This window comes from Urocitellus parryii, chromosome 6 (assembly GCF_045843805.1).
Source record: "Urocitellus parryii isolate mUroPar1 chromosome 6, mUroPar1.hap1, whole genome shotgun sequence".
NCBI lineage: Eukaryota > Metazoa > Chordata > Mammalia > Rodentia > Sciuridae > Urocitellus > Urocitellus parryii.
The window spans coordinates 76,640,951-76,665,169 of NC_135536.1; the positions used below are offsets into that span (position 1 = coordinate 76,640,951).

Consider the following 24,219-nt stretch of genomic DNA (forward strand, 5'->3'; position numbering starts at 1 on the left):
CTTAACTGGACAATTTTATTTCAGAATAGTGTCATGCCTTGTTTCCTTGCTATGGAATAATTGATGTTTTCTTATATACTTGGCATTAAAACAATTTAGTCAAGCATTTTGAATACAGAAGGTTTAATATGCAGTTATGGAAATTAAGATGCATGCACTTTGAAAATTCAATTGATTATTAAAAGATTTGATTAATCCATGCCAATATTTTCCCTAGTATTCATGAGTAAGCTCTGTATTTATATGAGGAGATTGGTAATGTTAGATTTGTAAATGTCAGTTTTAGTCTAAAGTTTTACAGGTATTGTGATTTTAAATTGTACTTGGTTGTAATACAGAAATAATGAAGGCTAGTCTGTTGTTGCAACCTATACTCCTAAGCAAACAAACAAGTCAATAAACAACAACTGCATTAGCTATAACTTTTGGCATTTATGATCCGATAAGAAATCTAAGTTAAAGATTAAATACTGGTGGAATATCTGGAACACCCATCTTGCTTAGTATTCTTAATAAAATATTAAGTTCTAGCAGCAGCACATATATAAAAGTATTAAAATATTGATTTTGTATTATAGAACATACTGGTGCTCTTGTCTGAAGTTCACAAACAGCGCTGGTAATTGTTGTGGAGTTTTTCTTAATGAAATTCAAGTATTTCATCAGCAAGAAGAGTGTGAGACAAAGGAAAACTTTGGGGCACCTTATGATTATTTAAATTTTGATGTGATGAAACTGTCTCCTGTAGAACTGCCTATGAGTTTGCAGTCTGTTGGTAATAGCCAATGACCATTGATTCACTTTTATGATCTCCAGTAGCCAAAAAAGCCATGGACCTATGTATGGGTGTGGTACTGAAACCATCAATATCTGTGGAAAGAGGTGGCTTTGACCCAAATGATTCTTGTTTATGGCCCAAATGATTGTATCGGGTAGCTCATTTAAAGACAAAATATTTCAGTAGTATGCAGTGAGGTGAAGGAATGGGAGAATGAGAGATATTAATCTGTAGCCAAATACTTTGTGAAAATGAAAGGAAGACTAAAATTCATTCTGTGTAGTTTTTAGGGTGGAAAAATGAATGCTGTAAAAATGGAGCAACTGTCTGAACCAATGAATTCCTTATCTCTGAAAAAATCCCAACAGATGTTGGATAAATACCTGTTTTGATTGATCCAGTGCTGGGAGATCTCTTACAATGCTAGAAATCTATGAAGTAGAAAAACTAATGGAAGAATTTCAGGAGGAATAGAGAGTGAAAGTTCAGCGTGGGTACTCATATAAAAACTTCATACTTCCAATGCCATATGCCAACTCATAGTAACCGGTAGAAAAATGAGACAGACATGTAAATAATACAAATTTGCATGTATTTTTTTCCCAGCATAGGTAAAAATATACCAGAGCAGCCAGTGTATTTCTAAAAGGAAAACTATACCAAATTTCCTGTCTGTGTGTTATGAGTGAAAGAGACAATTTTGTCAATAAAGTTTTAGGGATATCTGCATATATACATTTACATTGAAGTGGATAACACTAGTAGTTTGGTTTCAACACAGATGATGCTAGAGAACTCAAATTTCAGACATGGTCACATATACATATATGCTATTTGAAACTCTTTATCTTGACACAGATCTTGATAGTGACTCTCTTGATGATAGATATGCAGCTAGTTTATCCCGGAAGTCATGAAGATAATTATATTGCTGCAAAAAGTAAAGATATACTGAAATACATTGTAGAAAACTAGTTACCAAAGTATACACAATACTAGCAGGAATGAGGAATGAATCAAAAAAAACAACTGCTAAGAGCAATTCTACATCTTTTTGGCTAAGAAAACATTTGTAACTTGGGGAAGTTTATCTCAAAATCTGAAAGCATGAAATTTGGATGAATGTTTTATAAGTTTATAGAATCATTTCTCTCTATATTGGCAAACTAAGTAAGATTAAAAGCAGTAAATATTTGCTAATGCTTTTTCCCTGTGAAATAAGGAAGGAGAAGGCTCTTTCTATAGCAATTAATAATGGCATATTCAGGGATGGGGTTATGGCTCAGAGGTAGAGTGCTTGCCTACTACACATGAGGCACTGGATTCCATCCTCAACATCACATTAAAATAAAGATATTGTAACCTCCTATAACTAAAAAATAAAAAATAATAATGGCATATTCAAGAAAATCTTGAGTTATTGAAGCCTCTGTCTCTTGCTTTTTGTGATGATATATTCTACCTGAAACAATTCTTAGAGAATATTTTTTAAAACCAAACATCACTAATCACACAGATAAGCAAAATAAAAGATTTTAAAAATTTATTTGAAGTTTAAATAGTTTCCCAAAGGGTATTTTCACTCTGCCAAGCTGCCAATCATTTCATATTGTTCCTTTGTGTGTGTGTGTGTGTGTGTGTGTGTGTGTACTGGGAATTGAGGGGTGCACTACCACTGAGCTACATCTCCAGCCCTTTCTGTTTTTTTAATTTTGAGGCAGGGTCTCACAAAGTTGCCTAGGCTCTTATCCTCCTGCTTCAGTCTCCCAAGTCGATGTTATCATTTCTGAGACACTGAAACCATGTGCTGCCAACTTACATTGGCACAAAGATGGTTAAAACTAGTTTGCCACAGAATGCCCAGGTGATGAATTGACAGCTCATAATAGTATGGGCTTCATTCTTTCCAGTATTAAATATGGAAGATAGGCATATTCATTCATATATGAGCCCATATATTTTGTTTCAAAGAGAGTTGAACTTCCTGAATTTGAAACATTTGATTTTAAAATAAGGGGAATTCTCTTTTCAGAATGTATACAGTGAAGCAGACCTTGTACAGATTGTTTTGTGAATGACCTTATTTAATCCTTGAGAATCAAAATGCTTGGTGAATTTATCAATAATTACAGTAATTCACCATATATGATACTAGGTTATACCCATCCCAGCCCTGGGAAGATGGACTTTCAAGCCCAGGGAGCTGCTTTAATGGCAAGGATTCTTTCACACCCCCCTTCTAGTCCTAGAGCTGAGACAGGGTACTTGGAAAAAGAAGGCAAAATTAGCATCATAGTTCTACAAATAAAGTGAAATCACAGACTCTTTTTGATATCATGATTAATATATAATATCCTTAGCACTGCTACTGCAATGTTTTTGAACTATTAAGGGCAGGGTAAATGTAGAAGAGGTCACTTCAGGGTAAATGTGGAAGAGGTCCATGGCTAAAGACAATTAGTACTGATTTACATTTTTTATACTATTAATCTTTGTTCAATGTTTTGATGATATAATAGGATCTTTAGTTCTTAACCAAATTTATAGTAACTATCTCATTATTCCAAGTGAGATGATCCATTCCTAGAACTAATGGGGGAAAAAAACTGCAATGGTAGATCTTGAAAGAGTAAAGTAGAAAGTTTAAAAATCTCATTATTTTTTTAAATACGGAGCTTTTGTAGATATCTTGGTTATATTTAAATATAAATTTTAAAAATAAGTGTTTGACCAATAGCATGCTTTGGATTTTCATCTGGTGCCCTCTAGTTGTATATTATACTGTCCTTATAACAGACTGCCCCTAACTGCAACCAAACAGGAAGAGTCAAGTGTCTCACCTTTATGGTCTGTATTGCCCCAGATCCTCTTACATCTCTCAGGCTGTCTATGGCTTGCTGAGGTGACACAGTGTCAGATAGGTATAGAAGGAGACAAGCAGCTACTAAGAGAACATGCCAGAAAAATAATATAATTAAAAAACTAGAGATAGGGTAAAACATTTGATATCTAACTAGATTTATGTTGGTATATGTGGGGAGCCACAATGAATGACCTCATTCTTCCAGTCCTTATGTCTCAGATTCTGAATGCAACCACTGCATTCGTTCTGGTTAGGGTGGATTCTAGCTAGGATAGTAAGATGGTCTTCTTTGTGGGATGTGCCCCCGGGGTTGGGTTACATTCATCTTTCCCTCTTAGCCCTGCCCCTCCTGGCCTTTTTTTGGATAGAACTTTCTAAAGAACAAGAGTCCCCCCAGTGAAAGCTCACTTCTGAAGGTGATCTCTGTCTCCCTCCTTCCCCCTCCTTCCCTTTCCTACCCCTTCCCCCCCCCTCCTTTCTCTTGCTTTCCTTCTTGGGGAGCCTGAGGCCGAAAGTGGAGAAACCATCCTGAAGCTTGTGTAAAGTAATTTGTGTCTGTATTTGGTGTCCTTGAAAATTTGCACTAGCTATCTTAGGTTCAGCTACATGCAGGTTGGGGGTAGTAAGTATAAAAGACTCAATTTAGTGTACAATTCAATAAATTTTAGTCTATTTACATGTGGCAACCATCATTACAGTCAATCTTGGGACATTTTTGTCACTTTAGACAGAAGTCGTGTGCCTTTTCACTATCACACCTTTCTATTACTCCATTAATCTCTGTTTTAAGCAACCAGTGATCTGTTTCTATAGATATGCTTATTTTGGACATTTCACATAAATGGTCATATGATATGTAGTCTTTTATGACTTCTTTTGCTTGTAATGTGGATCAAACAGAAGTCTACCTACTTTGAGGTTAAAAATATTATCGTGAAAATGTGTTTCTTACCAAGACAAGATCTCCCAAGTCCTCCATAACAGCTGAAAGGGAAATACAGTTTTGAAGTTTATACATTGTCATTGCATCCAACGTTTTGACTAAAAGCTTGCTTTTCCTGCCTACTATCTAACTCCAATGCCTAGCACAGCACTTTGCACAGACATTAATATTGTTTAACAAATCAAAAGTTGAGTGTGCTTATTTATTTGTGGAGAAGTATTCTGAATACCTCCAAGGGTCAGGATAGACAGGCCCCTTAATATTGACCCCTTTAAACCCCAAGATCCACATCTGAGAAATGGAGTGTGTTACTAGATTGGTAGAAATTGATCTATTTTTACTAACTGCTACTTTGATTATTCTCTTTTAGACAAAACCTGAGTGGTTACAGGACAAATGCTATCTGCACAGAAATAATTTATCTAGTGTCTTTAGAAAAGGAAAACATGACATGAAGTCAGAGACACACAAGGAGAATCCTGTGGTGACAGAAGCTGAGACTTGAGTGATAATTACTAGCCAAGGAACACTGAGGAATGACAGCCACCACCAGAAGCCAGGAAGAGGCAAGAAAGTCTTCTACCCAGTCTCAGAGAGTGTGGCTCTGTTGACACCTTGGTTTTGGACTTCCAGTCTCCAGAACTGGGAGAAAATAAATTTCTGTGTTATAAGCCATCCAATCCTTGGTACTTTGTTACAAATAGCCCAAGGGAACAATGTAAACGGTAGCAATAGTGTTCACCAAGTTCATAAAGGACTAAAAATGTTTAAGCAGAACAAGCCAGAGAGCACTGGCAGAGAATGGGACCGTGAAAAAAATTTAACAGACCCTCTTACTGTCTAGTAATATGAGCATTCAAAATAACAGAATGATAGAACATTATCTTTGTCCAAACAAACTTGTCATTGTAGGACCTTTGAAAGTTCTAGAATAAGGCAAAATTCTAGCCATCAGATGCAGTATTTTATGGGAGCCTGAAACATTCAATATATGCAAGCTCACCCATCCCCCTGTCCATCTCATCTGTATTCTGTTCAAACATTAGGGCATTTAGTTTGCTGAAACCTGCTATGGTAAAAATTGTTAAGCTTCAAAAAACCCAACTAGTTGGTCTTCAAATAGTTTGGTCTTCAGAAACTTTTCAGTAGAAGTTTCTTTTAAAAAATGTTTTTGGCGGTGCATGGTTGTGCATGCCTGTAATCCCAGCAGCTCGGGAGGCTGAGGCAGGAGGATCACAAGTTCAAAGCTAGTCTCAGCAACTTAATGAGAACCTGTCTCAAATAGCAACAAGAGTTAGGGATGTGGCTCAGTGTTTACATTCCCAGTACAAAATAAAATAACATATTATTTAATTATATATATTATATTATTTACCATATATTAAAATATCTATATATCATAGCTATTAAAAAAGGTCTCAGAATAAGTTTTTTAAAAAATGGGTCTAAAAATTGGAAACATACTTTTCACTAGCTATATTTAACTAATTACCATTTTGCCTATAGTTAACAGAAAATTAAGCAGAGATAATTGAGTCTATTCTGAAAATTTGCTTTTATAATTAGAACTAGATGAGAGACTATGCTTAAGAAAGTTTGGAAACCATAGAATGTAGGATGGCTTCTAGTTCTTTATTGCCCATCTGCAAGCTTTAGTTCTCTTTATATCAGACTTTAGATTGGCCACAAAAAGGTGTTATGTCACCAAAGACTCTGTACTGGTGGGTTTGCCTTTGGAACTGGTGCAGTTGGATGAGGTTCAAGGAGGGAAGTTCTCTGGATTTTTCCTTTCACAGGGGCCCTGAACCTATGCAGCTGTTGGTAGTCTGTATACCTTGAGCTCAAAGCAATGACTTGAAGTACCTTAAGAGTTTTTGAGGTAATCACACTTTAATGCTCTCTAATTTGTTTAGTAAAAATGAGGTGGCTTATTAAGTTACAAGAATGAGCAACAAACAAAGTGAAGGACTAGCTTTAGCTCTCCTTTGCTCTGTGTCTCACTTCTGGAAAGTCATCTGTGGTTTATCATCCACAGTACCATTTCTACAACCTACTATTCATTGCCACTCTCTTGTACCCTTAAAGCTACTTCTTTCTTTTCTTTTCTTTGGTACTGGGGATTGAATCCAGGGGGGCTTACTCACTGAGCCACATCCCCATTCCTTTTTTCATATTTTATTTAGGGACAGGGTTTTGCTGAGTTGCTTAGGACCTTCTAAGTTGCTGAGGCTAGCTTTGAATTCATGATCCTTCTGCCCAGCCTCTCCATTTTTAACCCATTTCGCTCCCTTTCCTTAACCCATTTTATTTTGTTTTAAACATTTATAAAGCAGCTTGTATTTTTTTATAGCCACTGACACAGTCCCATTTCACTCTGGTAACAAATGCATATCAAACAATTTTCAAGTCATATTCTTTAAGTTGCTCATTGCTTAGGGATGACTTATTTGCTTTAAATTTTGAAATTTTTTTTTTTTTTTTTTTGGCTATTGAAAATAACTAAGCAACTAACTGATAGCCTAAATGACAAGTGAATAGTATATAACAATAATGCTCCACTTTTTGTAATGGTGGTCCCCAAATTGCAACTTAAGGTCTAAGACAAAAATAAGGGCAGGGGGCAGGGAGCCTGTGACCTTATTCTAAAAATTTCCAATTAAATTTATTTATTGTCCTTACTCTTGAAAAGCAGTAACAATAAATATCTGAGTGCTCACTCTGTACCAGGCATTGTGGTAGCACTTTCAATGCATTATGTCCTTTGAATCCTTACAATAAAAATATGAGGTAGGCAATAACTGAACAGTTTAAGAAACCATTTTGACTGGGACATTTCTCATGTAATGTATGCAGAAAAGGAGAACATACTGTATTAAGGTTTTTCGGTTATTCTTGAGACAGATTGCAAGCTCCTCCATTATATCACAGCAGCTGGCTATGTCAGGAGTCCCTCCATCTGGGATTGGATGGTGATGAGTTGTAATTCCATACTGCTGGTAGAGGTCCAAGAGGTTTGGGACTCTATATTTTGACAGTTCCCCTCTGGTGCAGAAAACAAATATGTCTTGTATACCATAGCTCTTTAGTTCTTCTGCCAACAGACCAAGATACACACAGACACACACATATGAAACATTACAAATTTAAATATGGTCAAGAGGGAGAATATGGAGTTAAGTTTCTAAAGCCAAACTAGTAACAAGTGATAATTTATAAATTTGAAATGCTGAATAATTAAATCTAATCATATAAGTCAAAATACTATGTACTGAATTCCAAGACGAGACAATCATATTGTGTATTGCTTTTCTTGCAAAAAAAGTTTATAATACTGCTTTAATATGAATCTGAAAATATCTAATACTATAAACTCTTGAGAAGGAATGGGTAGCACATTTTTTTCCTCCCCACATCAACCATACTTGCTATTTAATCACTCTGCTGTTTATTTTATCACAAACATTGTATGTAAAACCTCTAGCCAGAGTTCTTGTGTTACCCCTCATATCTACTCTGTACCACACCATTGTGTATTTATTTTACGGACCAGATCTCTAGAAAATAAAGCATTAATTGTATTTAAAATTACATTTAGTTATTTTCACTATAAGAATCAAGAAATATTACTTTACGAATTCTATGCATGGGAACTTCTTTAGGGCAATTCACTCCAGAGCATTTGGTTCAGAATAAATAATCTTGGCTAATTTAAGCTTGCCCCTGCCCCCAAATCCAAGGACATTTAGCCATTGAGGTACAAAGTACCTTTTCTCTTGACCCTCTAGATCTGCAGTTGAAAGGCGGCTAGTCCAAACTGAGATGTACTATAAAAGACATACCTAATTTCAAAGACTAAGCACACAAAAATAACTATCTCATTAATTATTTGCTTTATACTTAAAAGCTGATGAAATGATAATTTAGGATATACTAAACTAAATAAAAGGTATTGTTAAAATTATTTTTACTTGTTTTTACTTTTTTAATGTGGCAAGTAGAAAATGTAGTTATAGATATGGCTTCCATTATATTTTATTAGACAGTGCTGCTCTTGATAAAACTATTATATTTTTGAACTGGTAAACAAGTATTTATTAATATATCTAAGCATTTTTAAATGGGTAAGTAATTCTGTTTGCTTTTTGTACACATCAGAAAATTTCTACAGACTGTCCTAGAAAGGACTCTGAGGAGATGCCATGGTAACTAATGCAAGGAAAGTCCAGCCTGTTTTTCTGTGATGCTGACAGCTGAACCCATGGCTATATCCACAAACCACCAAAGTGGGGGAAAATTGAAAACCCTTTTACAAAAGATACTAAATTAATAGGGCATTCCAAAATGTATAAGTTTGGTCTTGAACCAATGATTTAAATTATATTTTGCTTATAACTTAAATGTTCTCTAAAACAGAAATTTCCTATTACAGTAGGTTTGTCTAAAGCAGAAAATCTTTATAAATAACTGCAAGGGTCAACTCATCTATTAGCCTCATTAAGTCTTTTTGGGAAGTAAGGAACAAATTAAAGTACATTAGCAAACTGATATTCTAGAACAACCAAAAAAGATTTAATTTTTTTTTTTTTTTTTTTTTTTTAGTTGTAGATGAACGCAATACCTTTATGTGGTGCTGAGGTTTGAACCCAGTGCCTCATATGTGCTAGGCAAGTACTCTACCACTGAGAATAAGATTTTAAGGTTTAAAAAAGCTATACTGGTCAGGGTCAAGCAATACATACATTCTTTATTTTTTGGAGTATAAAGATGTTGGTGGCACTAATAGGATTGAGATATTCCAGGCCAATCAGAATAAGATATTTTAAAAAGATTCATATTTATAAGTATTGTACTATATGAAAATTCCAAATGTGGATAGATTAGGTTTTGAAAATTATTATTAGACTTGAAGTTATAGTGTCCTTGAAAATTATTATTAGACTTGAAGTATGAATGTCCTTGGGCATGGAAAACCAGTTCCCACTCTGATTTCACCCTAGATGCTAGCTCTACATTTCCTATCCAGGATGGATGGTTTCATTGCTGCCTCTGGGTTCCCAGCTTGGGATTAATTCCTCCTACCGCAGTCAAGTCTGCAAGGAAAAGAATGATCAAAGATCTAGATAGTACAAAATGTCAGTTTCCTATTTATATAATTTCATCCTCTATCATATGTACTAACCTCAAATACAGTTTTTATGTATAATATATAGCAGTTGGTGAAAAGTCATGTTGAGATAAATGATGAGTTCTCTGGGTCTTTCACAAATACATTTTCACACATTAGAATAAGTTTATTTTGAAACTTGAAGTTATCAAACATTGATTGAGAAGAAGACTATAGTTTGTTCCTTCTGATAAGGAGACTTTCAATGTTTTTTAAATTATTAGTATGGTTTTGTCTCAAATTACACCTACCTGTATCTTTTTGAATATTTCTTCTAACATCTTTAAATTTACAACCTATAAGTAGTAATAATGCAAGTAAAAAAAAAAGTCAGTTTTTGGTAATATATAACAAGCACATTTAAACACATATATAGCTACTTTTAGAAAATCATTCCATGTGACCATTTACTTTCAATTTAATTTTGAATGTGAATTTTAATTTCTTAGATTCTTCGGAACATAATTAGAAGAATTCATAGATTCTAGTTGAAGAAACTCCTAAGCCAGAACTCTTTATTCTGTGTTTCTGTGATGAGTGGCTGGCTGTGGTCCTCAGCCTCATTTGTACCCCAGGGATTAAGTTTTATTAAGATAGGTAAATCAGAAATATAAAGCTCTGAAGGCAGCTCTGGAAGGGTTGAAGAATGGATCTGTGTACCTTTATCTATAACCAAACATAAAGGCTTCCAAAGTGAGTTACCCAGTCTAGATCTATGAGATTCTTTCATTGCTCAGTATACAGAATAATGTGTTAAAGTCAAAAAGATCTCCAAAATATATGAATAGGAAGCCAACTGTAGTATAACCTACCTGGCAGAGCACATAAACCAAGAAACTGAGAACAATTCACTTGTGACAGAGGTAGCCTGAAAAGAAAAATTTAACAAGTTCATTTTTTAAAAAAGTTACAAATGGCTAAGGTGCTGTGTGCATGCCTGTGATCTCTGCTACTTGGGGGGAGGCTCAGGCAAAGATGATTGCAAGTTTGAGGCTATCCCAAGGAACTTAGCAAAACCCTCTCTTAAAATATAAAAAGGGCTGGGGATATAGCTCTGTGGTACAGCACTTACCTAGCATGCACAAGGCCCTCAGTTCAATCCCCAGGACCCACCCACCATTTCCCACAAGCTATAACTGGAAACTCAACCAACATGAATGCTTGTCACCAAATAAGGGCGTTTTAAAACTTTACAGAAGTCACAAAGCAAAAATTAATAGTTAATATCCATAGGTGGATCACAAAAAAGCTTAGAAAGACTGAAAGATTTAAAATAAGAAGTTTTAAAACTTAGCATTTGCTTTCTTAGAATTTAAGTCTTAAATGGTATGTTAGTTTAAATTTACCTTAAAGATAATCCCAGGTAGTATACAGGGTACTTAAGTTATTCTATGGGATGTTACTTGAGATATTTTGTATTTCAGATTTAATATCCCTTATCTAAATTGTTTGTTACCAGATGTATTTCAGATTTTGGAGTTTTTGAATTGTGTTAATTTGCAAAGAATTTATTGGTTGAGCATCCCTAATCTGAATATCTGACATCTGAAATATTCCAAAATTCAAAACCTTTTGAGTATCATGTTGGCACTCAAAAGGTTTTGGATTTTAGAGCACTTCAGATTTCAGATTAAGGGTGCTTGATCTGTTGTAACTTTAGATAAATGAACTGAAGTATGACCATCTGACAATTCCATCTTTAGCATTCATTTTACATTACTATTTTAAGATTTTTTTTGGTAGAACTACTTTAACAGATATGATTTCATATAATGACAACCATGGCTACCCATTCCTGTTGTAATGGATTTTGATTAAAATAAAATATTATCTGTTCCCAGTTTGCAGTACTCAGGGACAGAGGTTCATCCTGTTTTCAAGTCAGGAGATCAAGTTAGAAGAAAACAGGAGGCATGATATAAATACTGTATGACATTAAAAAAGGCTGAAAAGGGGAATGAAAGGTAATGCTACTTGATGGCAGGACAAAAGAACATCAGAGACAACACCATTTAGTACTCCTTTCCTACTGTAGAGATGGTGCTTTCCTGAGGAGAGACAATTACATTCACAGGGATGAGAGGAAGCATTTTTTGGTTGTAGAGCATCTGGTAAATCATAAATCACTTGCTAACACTTGGAAGTTGATTTTTTTATAGAAATTCTTTTTGGTTATTATATATATTTGGATTTTATCTTAAACAGAGTTTACTGACAGATGCATTACTATGACAAATGGTTGAAATATTATCTAAGATTTTGACTTAATAATAAATGATTATCTTGCTGGGTGTGGTGGTGCACGACTCTACTCCCAGCTGCTCAGAAGTCTGAGCAGGAGGATTGCAAATTCAAAGCTAGCCTCAACAACTTAGCGAGGTCTTAAGCAACTCAGTGACACTCTGTCTCTAAATAAAATACAATAGGGCTGGGGATGTGGCTCAGTGGTCAAGTACCTGTGAGTTCAATCCCCGGTACCCCAAAATTATCTCATCCTACATTTGGTATACTATTCTTTGGCCTTAAAAGAATAAGTAGATTTTGGTGAGAGATCATTTAAAAAATCCTACCTCTACTCCTTATTTACTTGCTTCTATTAAGATTTTCTCAATTGTAAATAAAGAGAACAAAAGGGCCTTATAAATTGCAGAGTTCAAAGATCCCTCAAAGATTAGAATTACATAATCAGAAGATAATCACTGAATGTTTTCAACATGTGAATTATATTCTACAAAGAGTACAACACTGATTAGAAATGCTAACATACCATGATATCTGAATTGGAGTCTGTTCATCTTCAATAGGCTCTTCATCTGAGGAGTCAAACTCACTTGCTTGTATTGAAATAGGCTTCAAAAGAAATGTTATGTTAGAAATTATAAAAAAAATTTATGTATAGCTGTAACATAGTTGACTCTGGCCTAAACACCCACCAAATTCATATTTTCTATTTATTTTGTCACCAATCTGGACTATCAGACATCAGCAATATCAATAATAAATGATTACTATTTTACCATCCTATTAATAATCTTAGCACTGCATAGTGGAAAGATCGTTGTACACAAGACTCTTCAGTTTATCCTGGATGTGTCTTCCTTAAATATGAAGTGAAGAGATTTGTTTACTCATTCACAAGCATTTCTTGGACACCTTCAGTGGCCAAAACTCTCGAGATAGGAAGATCCATAAAGTAAATAGCTTGCCTTCAGTGTAGTTGTAGGGACAGATGTGTATAGATTACAAAAGAAAGACTTTACTTTGAGACAGGGTCTCACTAAGTTGTTTAGGGCCTGCCTAAAGTGCTGAGGCTGGTTTTCAATTTTTGACCCTGCTTCAGCCTCCTGAGTCACTGAGATTACAGGCGTGTGCCACACCCAGCAGGGGGAGAACGATTTTAGTGCTAAAATGGAAGAAGAAACCACATGCTAGAGCGGAAAAGGGAGTGACTGACAACTTAGGGAACTAGAAAAGTCTTTACAGAGATGCTTACTCTGAATTTTGAAGGAAGAACAAGAGGTTTCTAGGCACATACGGAGTTTAGGAAATTAAGACAAAAAGAGAAAGGGTTTGTGTATTCAGAAACTGTGATGTTGAAATAGAGATGAAACAGAGGAGATGAAGCTAGCAAAGTAGTTTCTTAAAAAATGACTCCTATATAGGGGGCAGCTTGGTGGTGGATGGGTGGAGTACAGACAAACTAGCCTGCCCCCAAATTTAGGAATCACTAGACTAGAATTGTTGAGATGGCCCCAGTGTGCTGATCTAAGCAGGTGGAACTCAATCCTGAAGGCAGAATTTTTTACATGGAAGCTTTGATACTTTGTACGAATTTACAAGACCAATTTAAAAAATACCATTTTCCTGCTCCCTAATTGGAACAAGCTGAGAAATAAGACATTGGATTGGTACATGGAAATCAAAATGTTATTGTCAAGCAAAAGAAGTAGCTTAAAGGTTGAGTGAGCTTGCCACATCTCCACCCCATAATTAGACTAATCTTCCCAGTTACAGGCACTGATGGACAACCCAGGGCTCCTGTGTGACAAGGAGTAGGCCAGAAAGCACTTTCTGGAGGCAGGCACATAGATCTAGAGAGAGAAGTGAAGAAAAGGTTGAGCTACTTGTATTCAGTTCCTCCCAAACTCAAAGATCAGATAACTTACTCTTCCCTTCTGGGGACAAATGGAGAAAGAGGCCAGGAGTTAAGGACAGCTGATGTCTCCTCACATGGAAACAGGGATTAGCAAGTGTAAACACCTAATGCCCTGTCTTAGCTCTTAAGTTATGTTCTATGATGATCCTGTTTGTTACCATAAGATCACATGACAGAGTGATTTAAGATCTGTTGCTTTGGATCTATCTATAGTGTAATCAACTCAACCTCAAAGAAGGCCCTTCAATAGGATGTCAACCAAGGTGGGACTCCAGCTCCTTGCCAACGTCTGTTTTTCCTTTACTTTAAAGCAATTTTGATTAATAAAATTTTAAATTTGTGTGGGCCATTAGCTCTACTTCTCCTAATCAGGCTGGACATTTCTGCTTCCCTGGCCCCAGTGATTCTGAATCTCAGGGAAAGGAATGCAATGCCAAATGTTCCTGGGGGATGGCGGCAGTTATGATGTCGCCCCAAGCCGGGGCAACACATTCGCATTCATGATTTTTCCTAGGGGTTTCATGGCAGCCCCCAGACACCCTTCGGGGGTGGGATATCACGCTTATTAATACGATGAAACACTTAAAACTCTTTATGCCTCATTTTTCTCCATAATCCTGGGCTTGGCCTTCTTTTGCAAGGCTGTCGAGAGGTTTATAAGAAACCCACAGGTGACAGACCACAGCAGGCACACAGTGAGTGTCTGACTTCCCCTCGTCCACCTCGAACCCAGGTCTGTGGGATCTGGCTCCTTCACAGCGGTCACTGTTGCCGGTGCGGGGAAGCGACACCTCCCCGACCCACAGGACGGTTAAGGCGCGAGTCGCGCCGCGACCAATCCCGGGCTGTACGCCCAGTCTCAGAAAGGCCTAGAGAACTGCTCCGGTCACTGCAGCTTCGCTCCTACAAGTCCCATCCTACCCGACTCACCGGCTTCATCGCTGGCCGCCGCACGCCTTGACCAGTGCCACCTCCCGGTTCAGCACCCGCGTCTCAGTCGCTGCCCCGCGCGGACCCCGCCTCTCCCTTCAACTCATTGGTATGTCTTCTGGGAGGTGGGGCGCGGCGTCTTCTAGGAACCAATCAAATCCTGGCCCTGTTGTTTGCTCCGCCTCCAGGTGCCCGGACTTAGCCTTTAACCGCTCATTGGTTCTTAGAAGGCCTTTGAAAGACGCGCGGGAGGAGGGTCTTGCGGAACGTTGATTGGCTGGGAGCGTCCTCCTCCCGCCAGTTGGGAGCGTGGAGAGTACAGGGGGCGGGGAGAGGGGCGGGGCGAGTCTTCTGATAGCTCCCGCGCTTTGAGTCAATGCAAAGCTGTGCTTTCTAATGGCAGGAGGTACGAGTGGTTCAGGGTAGGGAGATTTTGCTTGCTTTCGTAACGCAGGAATATATGTAATAGGGTGCAGATCAATCTTCCTTTTCACAAATATTAAGTAATATTGTATGAAAGGAAGAGAAAATGATGCCAGGTGGGTTTACAGTGCCAGTGTTTTTACACAATCAGCTATCTTTACAGAATGTATTGGATTATTTTCTCCTTTTCCCCAGTTCCTATTTAACTGGCCATAGCAAAGGAAGACACCCAGAGCCATATTACCTACGCATCTGAGAAAAACATTCAAAAAAGATTTCAACTCCCTGGCTCATGTCTGAAAGCCAGTGGGCATAAAGCTATTAGTATTCCATAGTAAAGAAAAGGGCACAGTTTGACTTAGGGGCGGCGTTAGTCAGGGTTCTCCAGAGAAACAAAATGAACAGGATGTGTTCATGAATACATAGAAAGAGATTTTGAAGAATTGGCTCTCCTGTGGAGTCTTGGTGAGTCCCAAACCTGAGGAGATAGGCCAGTGGGTTGGAAACTTGGGAGAGAGTTGTTCAAATTCAAAGGTAGTCTGTTTGTAAGACCTGGAAGAGCCCAAGTTGGAGATAACTAACTGCCATCTGCCAAAGAATTCCCCTTGTGCTGGGGAAGCCAGTTTTATTCTATTCAGGCCTTCAACTGATTGGATGAGGCTCACCCATGTTATGCCGGCAGTCTGCTTTACCTAAAGTCCACCAATTTAAATGTAAATCTTATCCAAAGCTACCCTAACAGAAATATCCTGAATTATATTCCTCCAAATATCTTGGTATTTGGCTCAAAATTAACAAAACTTAACCATCTTAAGACCCACTGGAATTTTCTATAGTCAGGGAATGTTTTTAGATCTTTGCTATTCAATATGATACCGTATTGACCCATTATCTCCAAAATCAAACACACACACACACACACACACACACACACACACACACACTCACAGAGGAAATGCTTCCTCATACGTATCCTCTTTTAATATAATTTGCTTCCTTAGATGATATTGCAGTAGAGCTGGGGAACTGGTCACAATCCACCACAGATTTATGATTATTGGTTTGGTCTGTTAGTTCATGCCCCAGTCTGGCTGGGCACAAATAACCGAGCCGCCACAAAGCCTTGTAGGTTCAAACAGAAACTCTTTATTCCCCAACTCTCACTGGCACTGCACACACACTCCTCTGGAACACACACCCTTCACCTGGCTCCAAGCCCAATCTCTCCGAACCCCACGAACCCCACGAGAACTCCACTCTGCCCTATTCCCCCCCCCCAGCAGGGTCCATATACAACTCAATCAATCCAGCATCACAGCAATTATATACAGCTTAACTCAAATCATCATCTCAATGGTTCGCTGGCATCACCTTTCAACCATTCCCTTTGGCAATATTCCATTCTGACTCGGCTGTGGCTCTCAACAAGTTCATATTTCAAATTGGTGGCTCTGGTACTATGTACAAGGGGATATCTAGACTTAGAGTCCTGCCTTACTTATGTCAAATAATCAACAAGCATTTGAGGTGCACCTACTTTCTGATGTATGACTATGGTCATGGGCACTTTAAGTACAATGGCTGTGCCCAGTTTGAAATACATTTACATTTGCATATATTAAAAAGTAAACCAGTCTGGCCTGGGTGACATTGTGAAAGAGGTAAAGGTTGGTTATTGGCATTTGAGGCACTCATAGTTTAGCTTTGACCCCACTCTCTCACCGGTTAAAGTGAAGAAGACTGGGAAGGTGTGTTGAAGGAAAAGAAAATGTCAGAAGCACCTGACCTATTTGCTTTGCTGCAAGGTCACTGAGAGAAAACAGGGCCAAAGAAAGGGATAGGAAGGAGAAAAACTGGTTGCTATGGTTTGGAAAGTGTCCTCCAAAGGCACTTGTATTAAAGTCCTGATTGACAGCCTGTGGTGCTCTTGTGCGATGGTGCAACTTTTCAGAGGTGGAGCCTTATGGGAGGAAGTTAGGTCACTGAGGGTTACACCCTTAAAGAGGATATTTGAACCCCAGGCCCTTTCTGTTTCTCTTTTACTTCTTAGTCGCCATGAGGTTAACAGCTTTCTACACCACGCACCATTAAAAAGAAAACATATACTTCTTGGCTATCTGATGGAATAAGAATCTATACCAGGGCTGGGGTTGTAGCTCAGTGGTAGAGCACTAATATGCTCACATATTAGATTACCTAGGTGGTCTGCATGTGTGAGGCACTGGTTTTAATTCTCAGCACCATATAAAAATAAATAAATAAAATAAAGATATTGCGTCCATCTACAACTAAAGTTGTAGAGGCAGAATATTTAGTCATTGTGTAGAAGCACTTGGAACTATGTGATCTTTAACAATAACGAGTAAATCTGCCATTTTCCAAGAGCTTTTTTAATGTATTGGGCACAGTTTTAAGTTCTTTTACTGCATCTTTTTCTTTTAATTCGTTTCACTTCGTTATCCAAAGAGGTGGGTCAGAAAGATGAGCAACTTGCTCAAGGTTAACTGCAAGTGAGAACAGGGAATTGACCCAGGTGGGTGGATGCTACAGGCTGATGCTCTTGAGCACTATGTATGCTATTCTGCATCTCTAGAAAAATTTGTTGTCTGTATCTTTTAGATATGTGCTCAATTGAGTGTCCCAGAACTTGGGCACAGGTGGCATACTAGGTGTTAAACTAGTAAAAATGCTCACATATTAGATTACCTAGGTGGTCTGCAGAAGTTAATTGAGATAAAATGGAACTCCAGACAGAGCTGTGCAAAAATAGGATCAGGGGAATCAGACTATAATATGAAGAAGGCAGAACTGAATGTGAAAGAGAACTCTAACTTGGTAACTATAGTGATAAATCTGTATTAAGTATATCCCAACAAAATGACAGCTGGCTGGAAGTCCAGCTAAGGAAGCACTCTAAAAAGGAAATGTCCATGTTTTTTTCTTGCCCTTCCCAGGAGGGGTATAGCAGAGATTGGTGTTTCACCTAACAATTTCCTCCTCTACTCAGGCACACAGCTACTTTTTCCAGTTTTCTTTACAGCTCGATGTTCATGTACCTGAGTTCCTGCTAATGAGTGGGAGGTGATATGTGCCACTTCTAGGCCTTGCTAAGAGGCTCTTGCACAAATTCATCTCCATACTTTGAGCATCAACTGATGCAAAGGAGCAGTTCAACCTTGGGAAGCAAGAAGAAAAAGTACAGCAATTTTAAGATGCTATTGATGGCAAGATGTAGCTTAATTTAAAAAAATATTTAATACTTAAAAATAAAATCTTAATTATAGCTGTTCACAGGGATATTTTAATCACTGGAACGGTCCATCGCCATTAAAAATGGTATGTTGGCATTTGGTTTATAGTTTGAGTTCTTTCAGGTTTGGTTAGAATGCCTTAGTTCTGAAGCGTTTGATCAATACCTTGTGCAGGATCACTGGAATGTAAACTCAGTTTTGTCCATTTTTTTCTCTGTTGTTTGCCCAGAGAACATGAGCAAACATTTGTTACATGAATGAACACTGTTTTAGTCAACTTTTTCACTCCTGTGACTAAAAGAACTGACCAGAACAATTGTAGAGGAGGAAACATTTATTTGGGGGCTCGTGGTTTAAGAGGTCTCAGTCCACATACAGCTGGCTCCACTCCTCAAGGCTTGAGGTCAGGCTGAACACCATGGCAGAAGAATGTGGTGGAGGGAAGTAGCTCACATGATGATCAGAGAGCAGAGAGATTCTACTTGCCAGATACAAATATATACCCCAAGGCACGCCTCCAGGGACCCATCTCCTCTAGCTACACGTTATCTACCTTTATTTACCACTCAGTTAATCTCATTGGTGGGTTAATTTACAGACTGAGTTAAGACTATTACAACCCAATCATTTCTTGTCTAAACCTACTTGCATTGTCTCACATATGAGCTTTTGGGGACACCTCACATCCAAACCATAATAAATGCAAAACTGGAGATTAGCCATGGCTCCATGAGATCTTGCCTAGCACAACAGCCAATTCCCCTCAGACTTAGCCATAGAAGGCTTTCAAGATGGTGCCCAGAAACTCAGGGAATCTGATACTTTACTTTAGAGGTTCATAGTATTGTTGGGGGTTGTAATATTTTTGTGAGGAATTTGAAATAAAACTATGTAATCAAGGCTCAGTTCTATTGTATGGGTAAGTGACTTGTTGAAAAGGATCAGAGAGAGAAATCAAAATACACCAGAAAAATCTGGGAAAGCTTTGTGGAATAATAATTTATTAACCATATCCAACATGTTAAGGACTGTTCTAATTTCTTTCCATATTTACATAAGTCGTGATAGATAGCACTCAGAGCCACAATCCGTAACCCTCTTGATATCCATGGCCTTTGCCAAGAGATTTTGCAGATCCTTTCACTAATGAGGTAAAGTATGTTTTTGAACTCCTTGACTCCGGGTTTGGCTTTGTGACTTGCCTTGGCCAATGGAGTGTGAGTGGGTGTGGATGTTGGGAGGCTCCCAAGATCCACCCGCAGGTTCAAAAATTTGCCAGGAGGTCTCACATGACTCAGCATAGATTGTACTCAGAGCTGCATTTAAAAGCTTGTGAAAGATACCAACCAAAGTCATCAAAGAGAAAGGTGCATGGGGCCAAGTCCAGGGAGAACCAGGTTCAAGATTCTCAGAGTCAGTTAAGACAAATCCCATTAACCATAAAGATCTATCTTAAAAAGCTAGGTATTTTCTCCTTTTGTATGAACCTTCTTGTTCTGGCCTGAGGCATCAATGCAGACACAGCACAACTCTGGCCAGTAAGCTGAAGCCTTTCAGGGTGGAGGCTGTGCCATGAGAGAGCACGCATAGCAATGTACAATCCCAGAGGGCACATGTGGCCAGCACAAAAGTTCACAAAAGTGAAGGTCGCTATTGCAAGTTAATAAGGCCCCAATGTGGCCTCCCACCATGGGATTCTCACTCCAGTCCAAATAATTTAGGTCAGATCCTTGGTTTTAGAGGGACTTTCTGAGACAGTCATATTTAAATAGTTTGCTTGTCTGGGACATCACTTTGTGTGCCTTAGAAATATGGATAACATTCGTGGAAAGTGCAGGACCAAGGCCATCCAGCTGTCTCACCATCCCCTCTGTCCCTTGTAATTGCAGGCTCAGGAATGAGTTTGGATTCAAAGTGCCTGCAGCAGCTTGGGAAGATAGGAAAGCTTCCAATAACAGTTTTGAAAACAAAAGATGTCTGGGCTGGGGATGTGGCTCAAGCAGTAACCTGCTCGCCTGGCATGCGTGGGGCCCAAGGTTCGATCCTCAGCACCACATACAAACAAAGATGTTGTATCCGCCGAGAACTAAAAAAATAAATATTAAAAAAACTCTCTCTCTCTCTCTCTCTCTCTCTCTCTCTCTCTCTCTCTTAAAAAAAATGTTTAATAGGTGCCAGGGTGGTTTTTTTTTTTTTTTTAATTTTCATTACAAAATCAGTGTCTTTCCATTTAGTAACCATTACATTTTTTTTTCTAATCACTTCCTCCCCTTACCCAACAAACCTTTTGTCCAAAAGGTCACATACAAGGGGATAAAAGCATTTTTTGCATACGACATTTTTATACCACTTAATTAAAAAGGTATGTCATGTTCAGCAATCAGGAGAGAATTCTGAATTTTCTGAAAGTTTCCAAATGAGTTTACATAACCTTCCACCTCTTTGTTCTGATCATTTTATCTAGTGAGCAGCCTAGAAAAATCAATCCCTCTCTGGGAATGGCTGAACTTAATAATCAAACTGCTTTCAATCTCCTGTGTACACAGGAGAAAAGGGAGAATAGTAGAGTCAGGCTCTCAATCCATTGCAGCAAACTGCCACTGATCCAGAAAGGCAAATGAGTCAACAGAAGTCAGACATTCCCCAGAGGGGGTTGAGAGTCTGATCTGTCATGAGTAGTGGAAGGGTCACAATCACTGGGATGTGCCTGCCTTCCTCAGTGTGTAGCTGTTGGCAATAATCACATGTTAGGATTGCAATCAATGTCTGTATCAGAAATACAGAGGCAAGCTGCAGCTTGATTTGAGGTTGTCTTATCAGAGAGTAAACCCTCTTCCATGAACATCTGAATGTGACTCCATGGTCCAGCTAGCATCCATGATGTTTTCACAGTTTATGTCTCCACTGAAGCATGTCCCAGTCTGCATTAGTCCCCAAGTTGAAGAATTATTAATTGAGTCTATGCCTGATTGTAGTTCAGTATAGTTTGTCCTGAAACTGAAACTGCCCATCACAGATAGTATCAGGTTTGACCTAAAGTCCAAGGAATTAGGGTCTGTGAGTTTAAAGACTAAAAAAAAAGAAGAAGAAGCCAAAAACACTATGTTTAGGCAGCAGCAATGGGCTGGACAGCTGTGTGTTCCTAGTACAAGTGACAAAAAAGGTGTTACTAAGTCCTTTTAAATCATGTCAGTTTGGCTGGGTGCCATGGCACACGCCTGTAATCCCAGAGGCTCAGGAGGCTGAGACAGGAGGATTGCGAGTAAAGCCAGCCTCAGCAATTTGGCGAGGACCTAAGTAACTCAGTGAGGCCCTAAGCAATTCAGTGAGATCCTGTCTCTAAATAAAATACAAAAAAGGGCTGGGGATGTGGCTCAGTGGTTGAGTGCCCCTGAGTTCAATCCCTGGTACCAAAATCAATCAATCAATCAATCAATCAATCATGTCAGTCCAATTTGATCCTTTTCAAAATAGGTACAGCAGGCTGGAAAGTCACGAGCCTCTCTGAGGTATAGACATCTGATTTTTGTGAGAGTTCATTAGCAAACTAAAACTACTGTTATAAATTCTAAAACTGGGGCTGGGGTTGTAGCTCAGTGGTAAAGCTCTTGCCTCACAAGGAAGAGGTACTGGGTTCAATCCTCAGCACCATATAAAAAAATAAAAATAAAGGCATTAAAAGTAATTCTAAAACTGTATGCCCATCTGGAGATTGCTTCTCTTTTCATGTTATCTTCCTTTTTCCTGCAGCTCCAATAGGCAATATCATGTAAAACTCATCAGTTATGAAGACTGGTTATGTCTTCTGTACTCAAATAGTTTATATTCTGCCCATTGGAGCAAAACTAGAGAACAATGTGCTCAATTAACACTTTTTTTTGCAGCTTTCTCTGATTGAAATTGAAGTATATAACATTGTCTATCATTTTCTATATTACATCCAGGTACAGTACTCACAAAAAATGTCCCTCTTTTTTCCCCCTTTGCAAGTTTACTCATACACCCAGCAGTAAATTTAGCATTGCATGGTGAATACTACAGCTGCCAGGCAAGATCTTGACTGGAAAGCAAGGAGCAGCAAGTTACGGTAGCAGCAGTCCACTGACTGGGATGCTCCCACCTTGGTTTATCTAAACCTTGGCTCTAGCCTTAGAAACTCATTTATATTCTTCCCACCTGGAGGAAAGACAATGTAAACTTTTAACATTTTTGACCTATCCAAAAACTCGCCTTTGGGCATTTTTAGGCTCTTTCTTTTCTCAAATGAAGGAGAGAACAAAAAGCAAAGGCATCTTGGAGCAGCAGTTTTCCCCCTTTCACTTTAGTCTGCATGGCCAAAAGCAACCAGGTGATCCAGTGAGCCTACTCTCCTGGGGTAGACGCTCTCATTTTCAAATTCCATAGGTAGACGCTTCCCTCAAAACACACAGCAACTTAGCTCTTGTTTAATATCCTGAGTAATGCATGGCCATCTAGGTCTTAAAAGTTTTCACCTTCTACTTCTTCATTCTTCCTTTCCCCAAAGAAGTCTTTGTCATGTTCCAGCAAGTCAGGGTTATTTTAGCACATCCCACTTCTGACACCAATGGAGTCAGTGGAATCAGTATGTCTTCTTCCAGATTGGATGATTTAGTAGGATCATTTGAACTCAGTATATGGTTCCTTTCATGGTCATGACTTATTAGATATTAAAAGGATATCAAGCAAAATCAGGAAGCATAAATGTGCATGAGACAAATTCTGGAGGAAACTAGGCTCAAGCTAATGTAGGACAGAGAAGGTGGGACACTGAGGAGTTAGCAGGAAGCAGTTTTATTGGCTGCAGCCGGTTCAGAGGGGGCTTTCACCTAATCAGTTCTTTCCTCTGAAACCCAAGTCCAAGTCTACGTAAAAGTAGGTGTTTTTCTTTGAGGTCACAGAAATTGCTTTCTAATTTTTTTTATTATTCAGAGATTTTTACACATTTTACCACAAAAGCAGAAATAACATTATGAAGCTTGCAGCCAAATTTAGTTACTGCAAGACACAGCAACAGGAAATAGGAAGCCTAACCACATTTGAACTCTTTTGCAGAAATTCTTCCTAATAGTCTAAGAACAATTATGTGAGGGTTTCTGGAGAAGCTTAATTAAGATTTTTATTGGAGAAGGGGGCACCACTAAAAAGCCTCCAAGAATCCCTTTCTATGGGAGTCACACAGGATGTCTTAGTTCCCCTATTAATGGGTTGTGACAACAGTGTGTGGTACATTTTTTTTTTAAATCGGACAAACCCACATCATGACCCAAGTTTCGTTTACTCAATTTCCCCAAATTCAGGTTGCTAAGGGGATTAGAAATAACAAATATAAGAAATAAAGACAACGTCCCAATAGTGGGCCTTAGTGGGGGAATCAGCCCTGGTGGGGTCTGATCTCAAACAAAGAGGGAGACTCCGCCCATGCTTTATTATATAGGCAAAAAACATCAAAAGGATTTATTGTGAGAAAAACTTCTTCAAGGTATACAAAAGCAAAGTGGAGCAGGAATGGGGTAATTGGAGCTTATCTACTTACCTCATATCTTCTCTAGCTTCAATAGCTGGAGCCTCAAGGCTACTGAGTGTGCCTGCCTATATTTCTTCCACCCCAGGGCAGCAGGCATTTGAATTCAAAGCTGTCAAACCCATAAATTCCACACCAGGTATGGAATCTGCCCCCTTAACAGTGGCCA

At 38.4% G+C, this 24,219-nt stretch overlaps 1 protein-coding gene across 4 annotated transcripts; it reads right to left on the reverse strand.

Moving 5' to 3' along the window:
* Nucleotides 1-20: 20 nt before the first annotated feature.
* On the reverse strand, nt 21-14,914 carry Cdkn3 (cyclin dependent kinase inhibitor 3). 4 transcript variants are annotated; one of them, XM_026384082.2, is made up of 8 exons: nt 14,835-14,914; nt 12,516-12,598; nt 10,561-10,616; nt 10,000-10,044; nt 7,453-7,672; nt 4,594-4,625; nt 3,619-3,722; nt 21-1,709 (listed from the first exon to the last, which is right to left on the reverse strand). In XM_026384082.2, the coding sequence occupies exons 1-8, from the start codon at nt 14,841-14,843 to the stop codon at nt 1,623-1,625; spliced, it is 636 nt and encodes a 211-aa protein (XP_026239867.2). In that variant the 5' UTR covers nt 14,844-14,914; the 3' UTR covers nt 21-1,622. The 4 variants fall into 4 exon arrangements, with proteins under 4 accessions (XP_026239867.2, XP_026239868.2, XP_026239869.2 ...); XM_026384083.2 differs by having other exon boundaries at nt 3,619-3,719; nt 7,453-7,675; XM_026384081.2 differs by having other exon boundaries at nt 23-1,709; nt 7,453-7,675.
* Nucleotides 14,915-24,219: the final 9,305 nt, after the last annotated feature.

Excerpts from the sequence above, each read along its gene's own strand:
- Cdkn3 (XM_026384081.2), bottom strand. Across the intron at positions 4,626-7,452 it reads AACCGAAAAACCTTAATACA|CTGTTATGGAGGACTTGGGA; the intron begins GTATGTTCTCCT and ends TTTCCCTTTCAG. Across the intron at positions 1,710-3,618 it reads GGGCAATACAGACCATAAAG|CAATATAATTATCTTCATGA; the intron begins GTGAGACACTTG and ends TACTTTTTGCAG.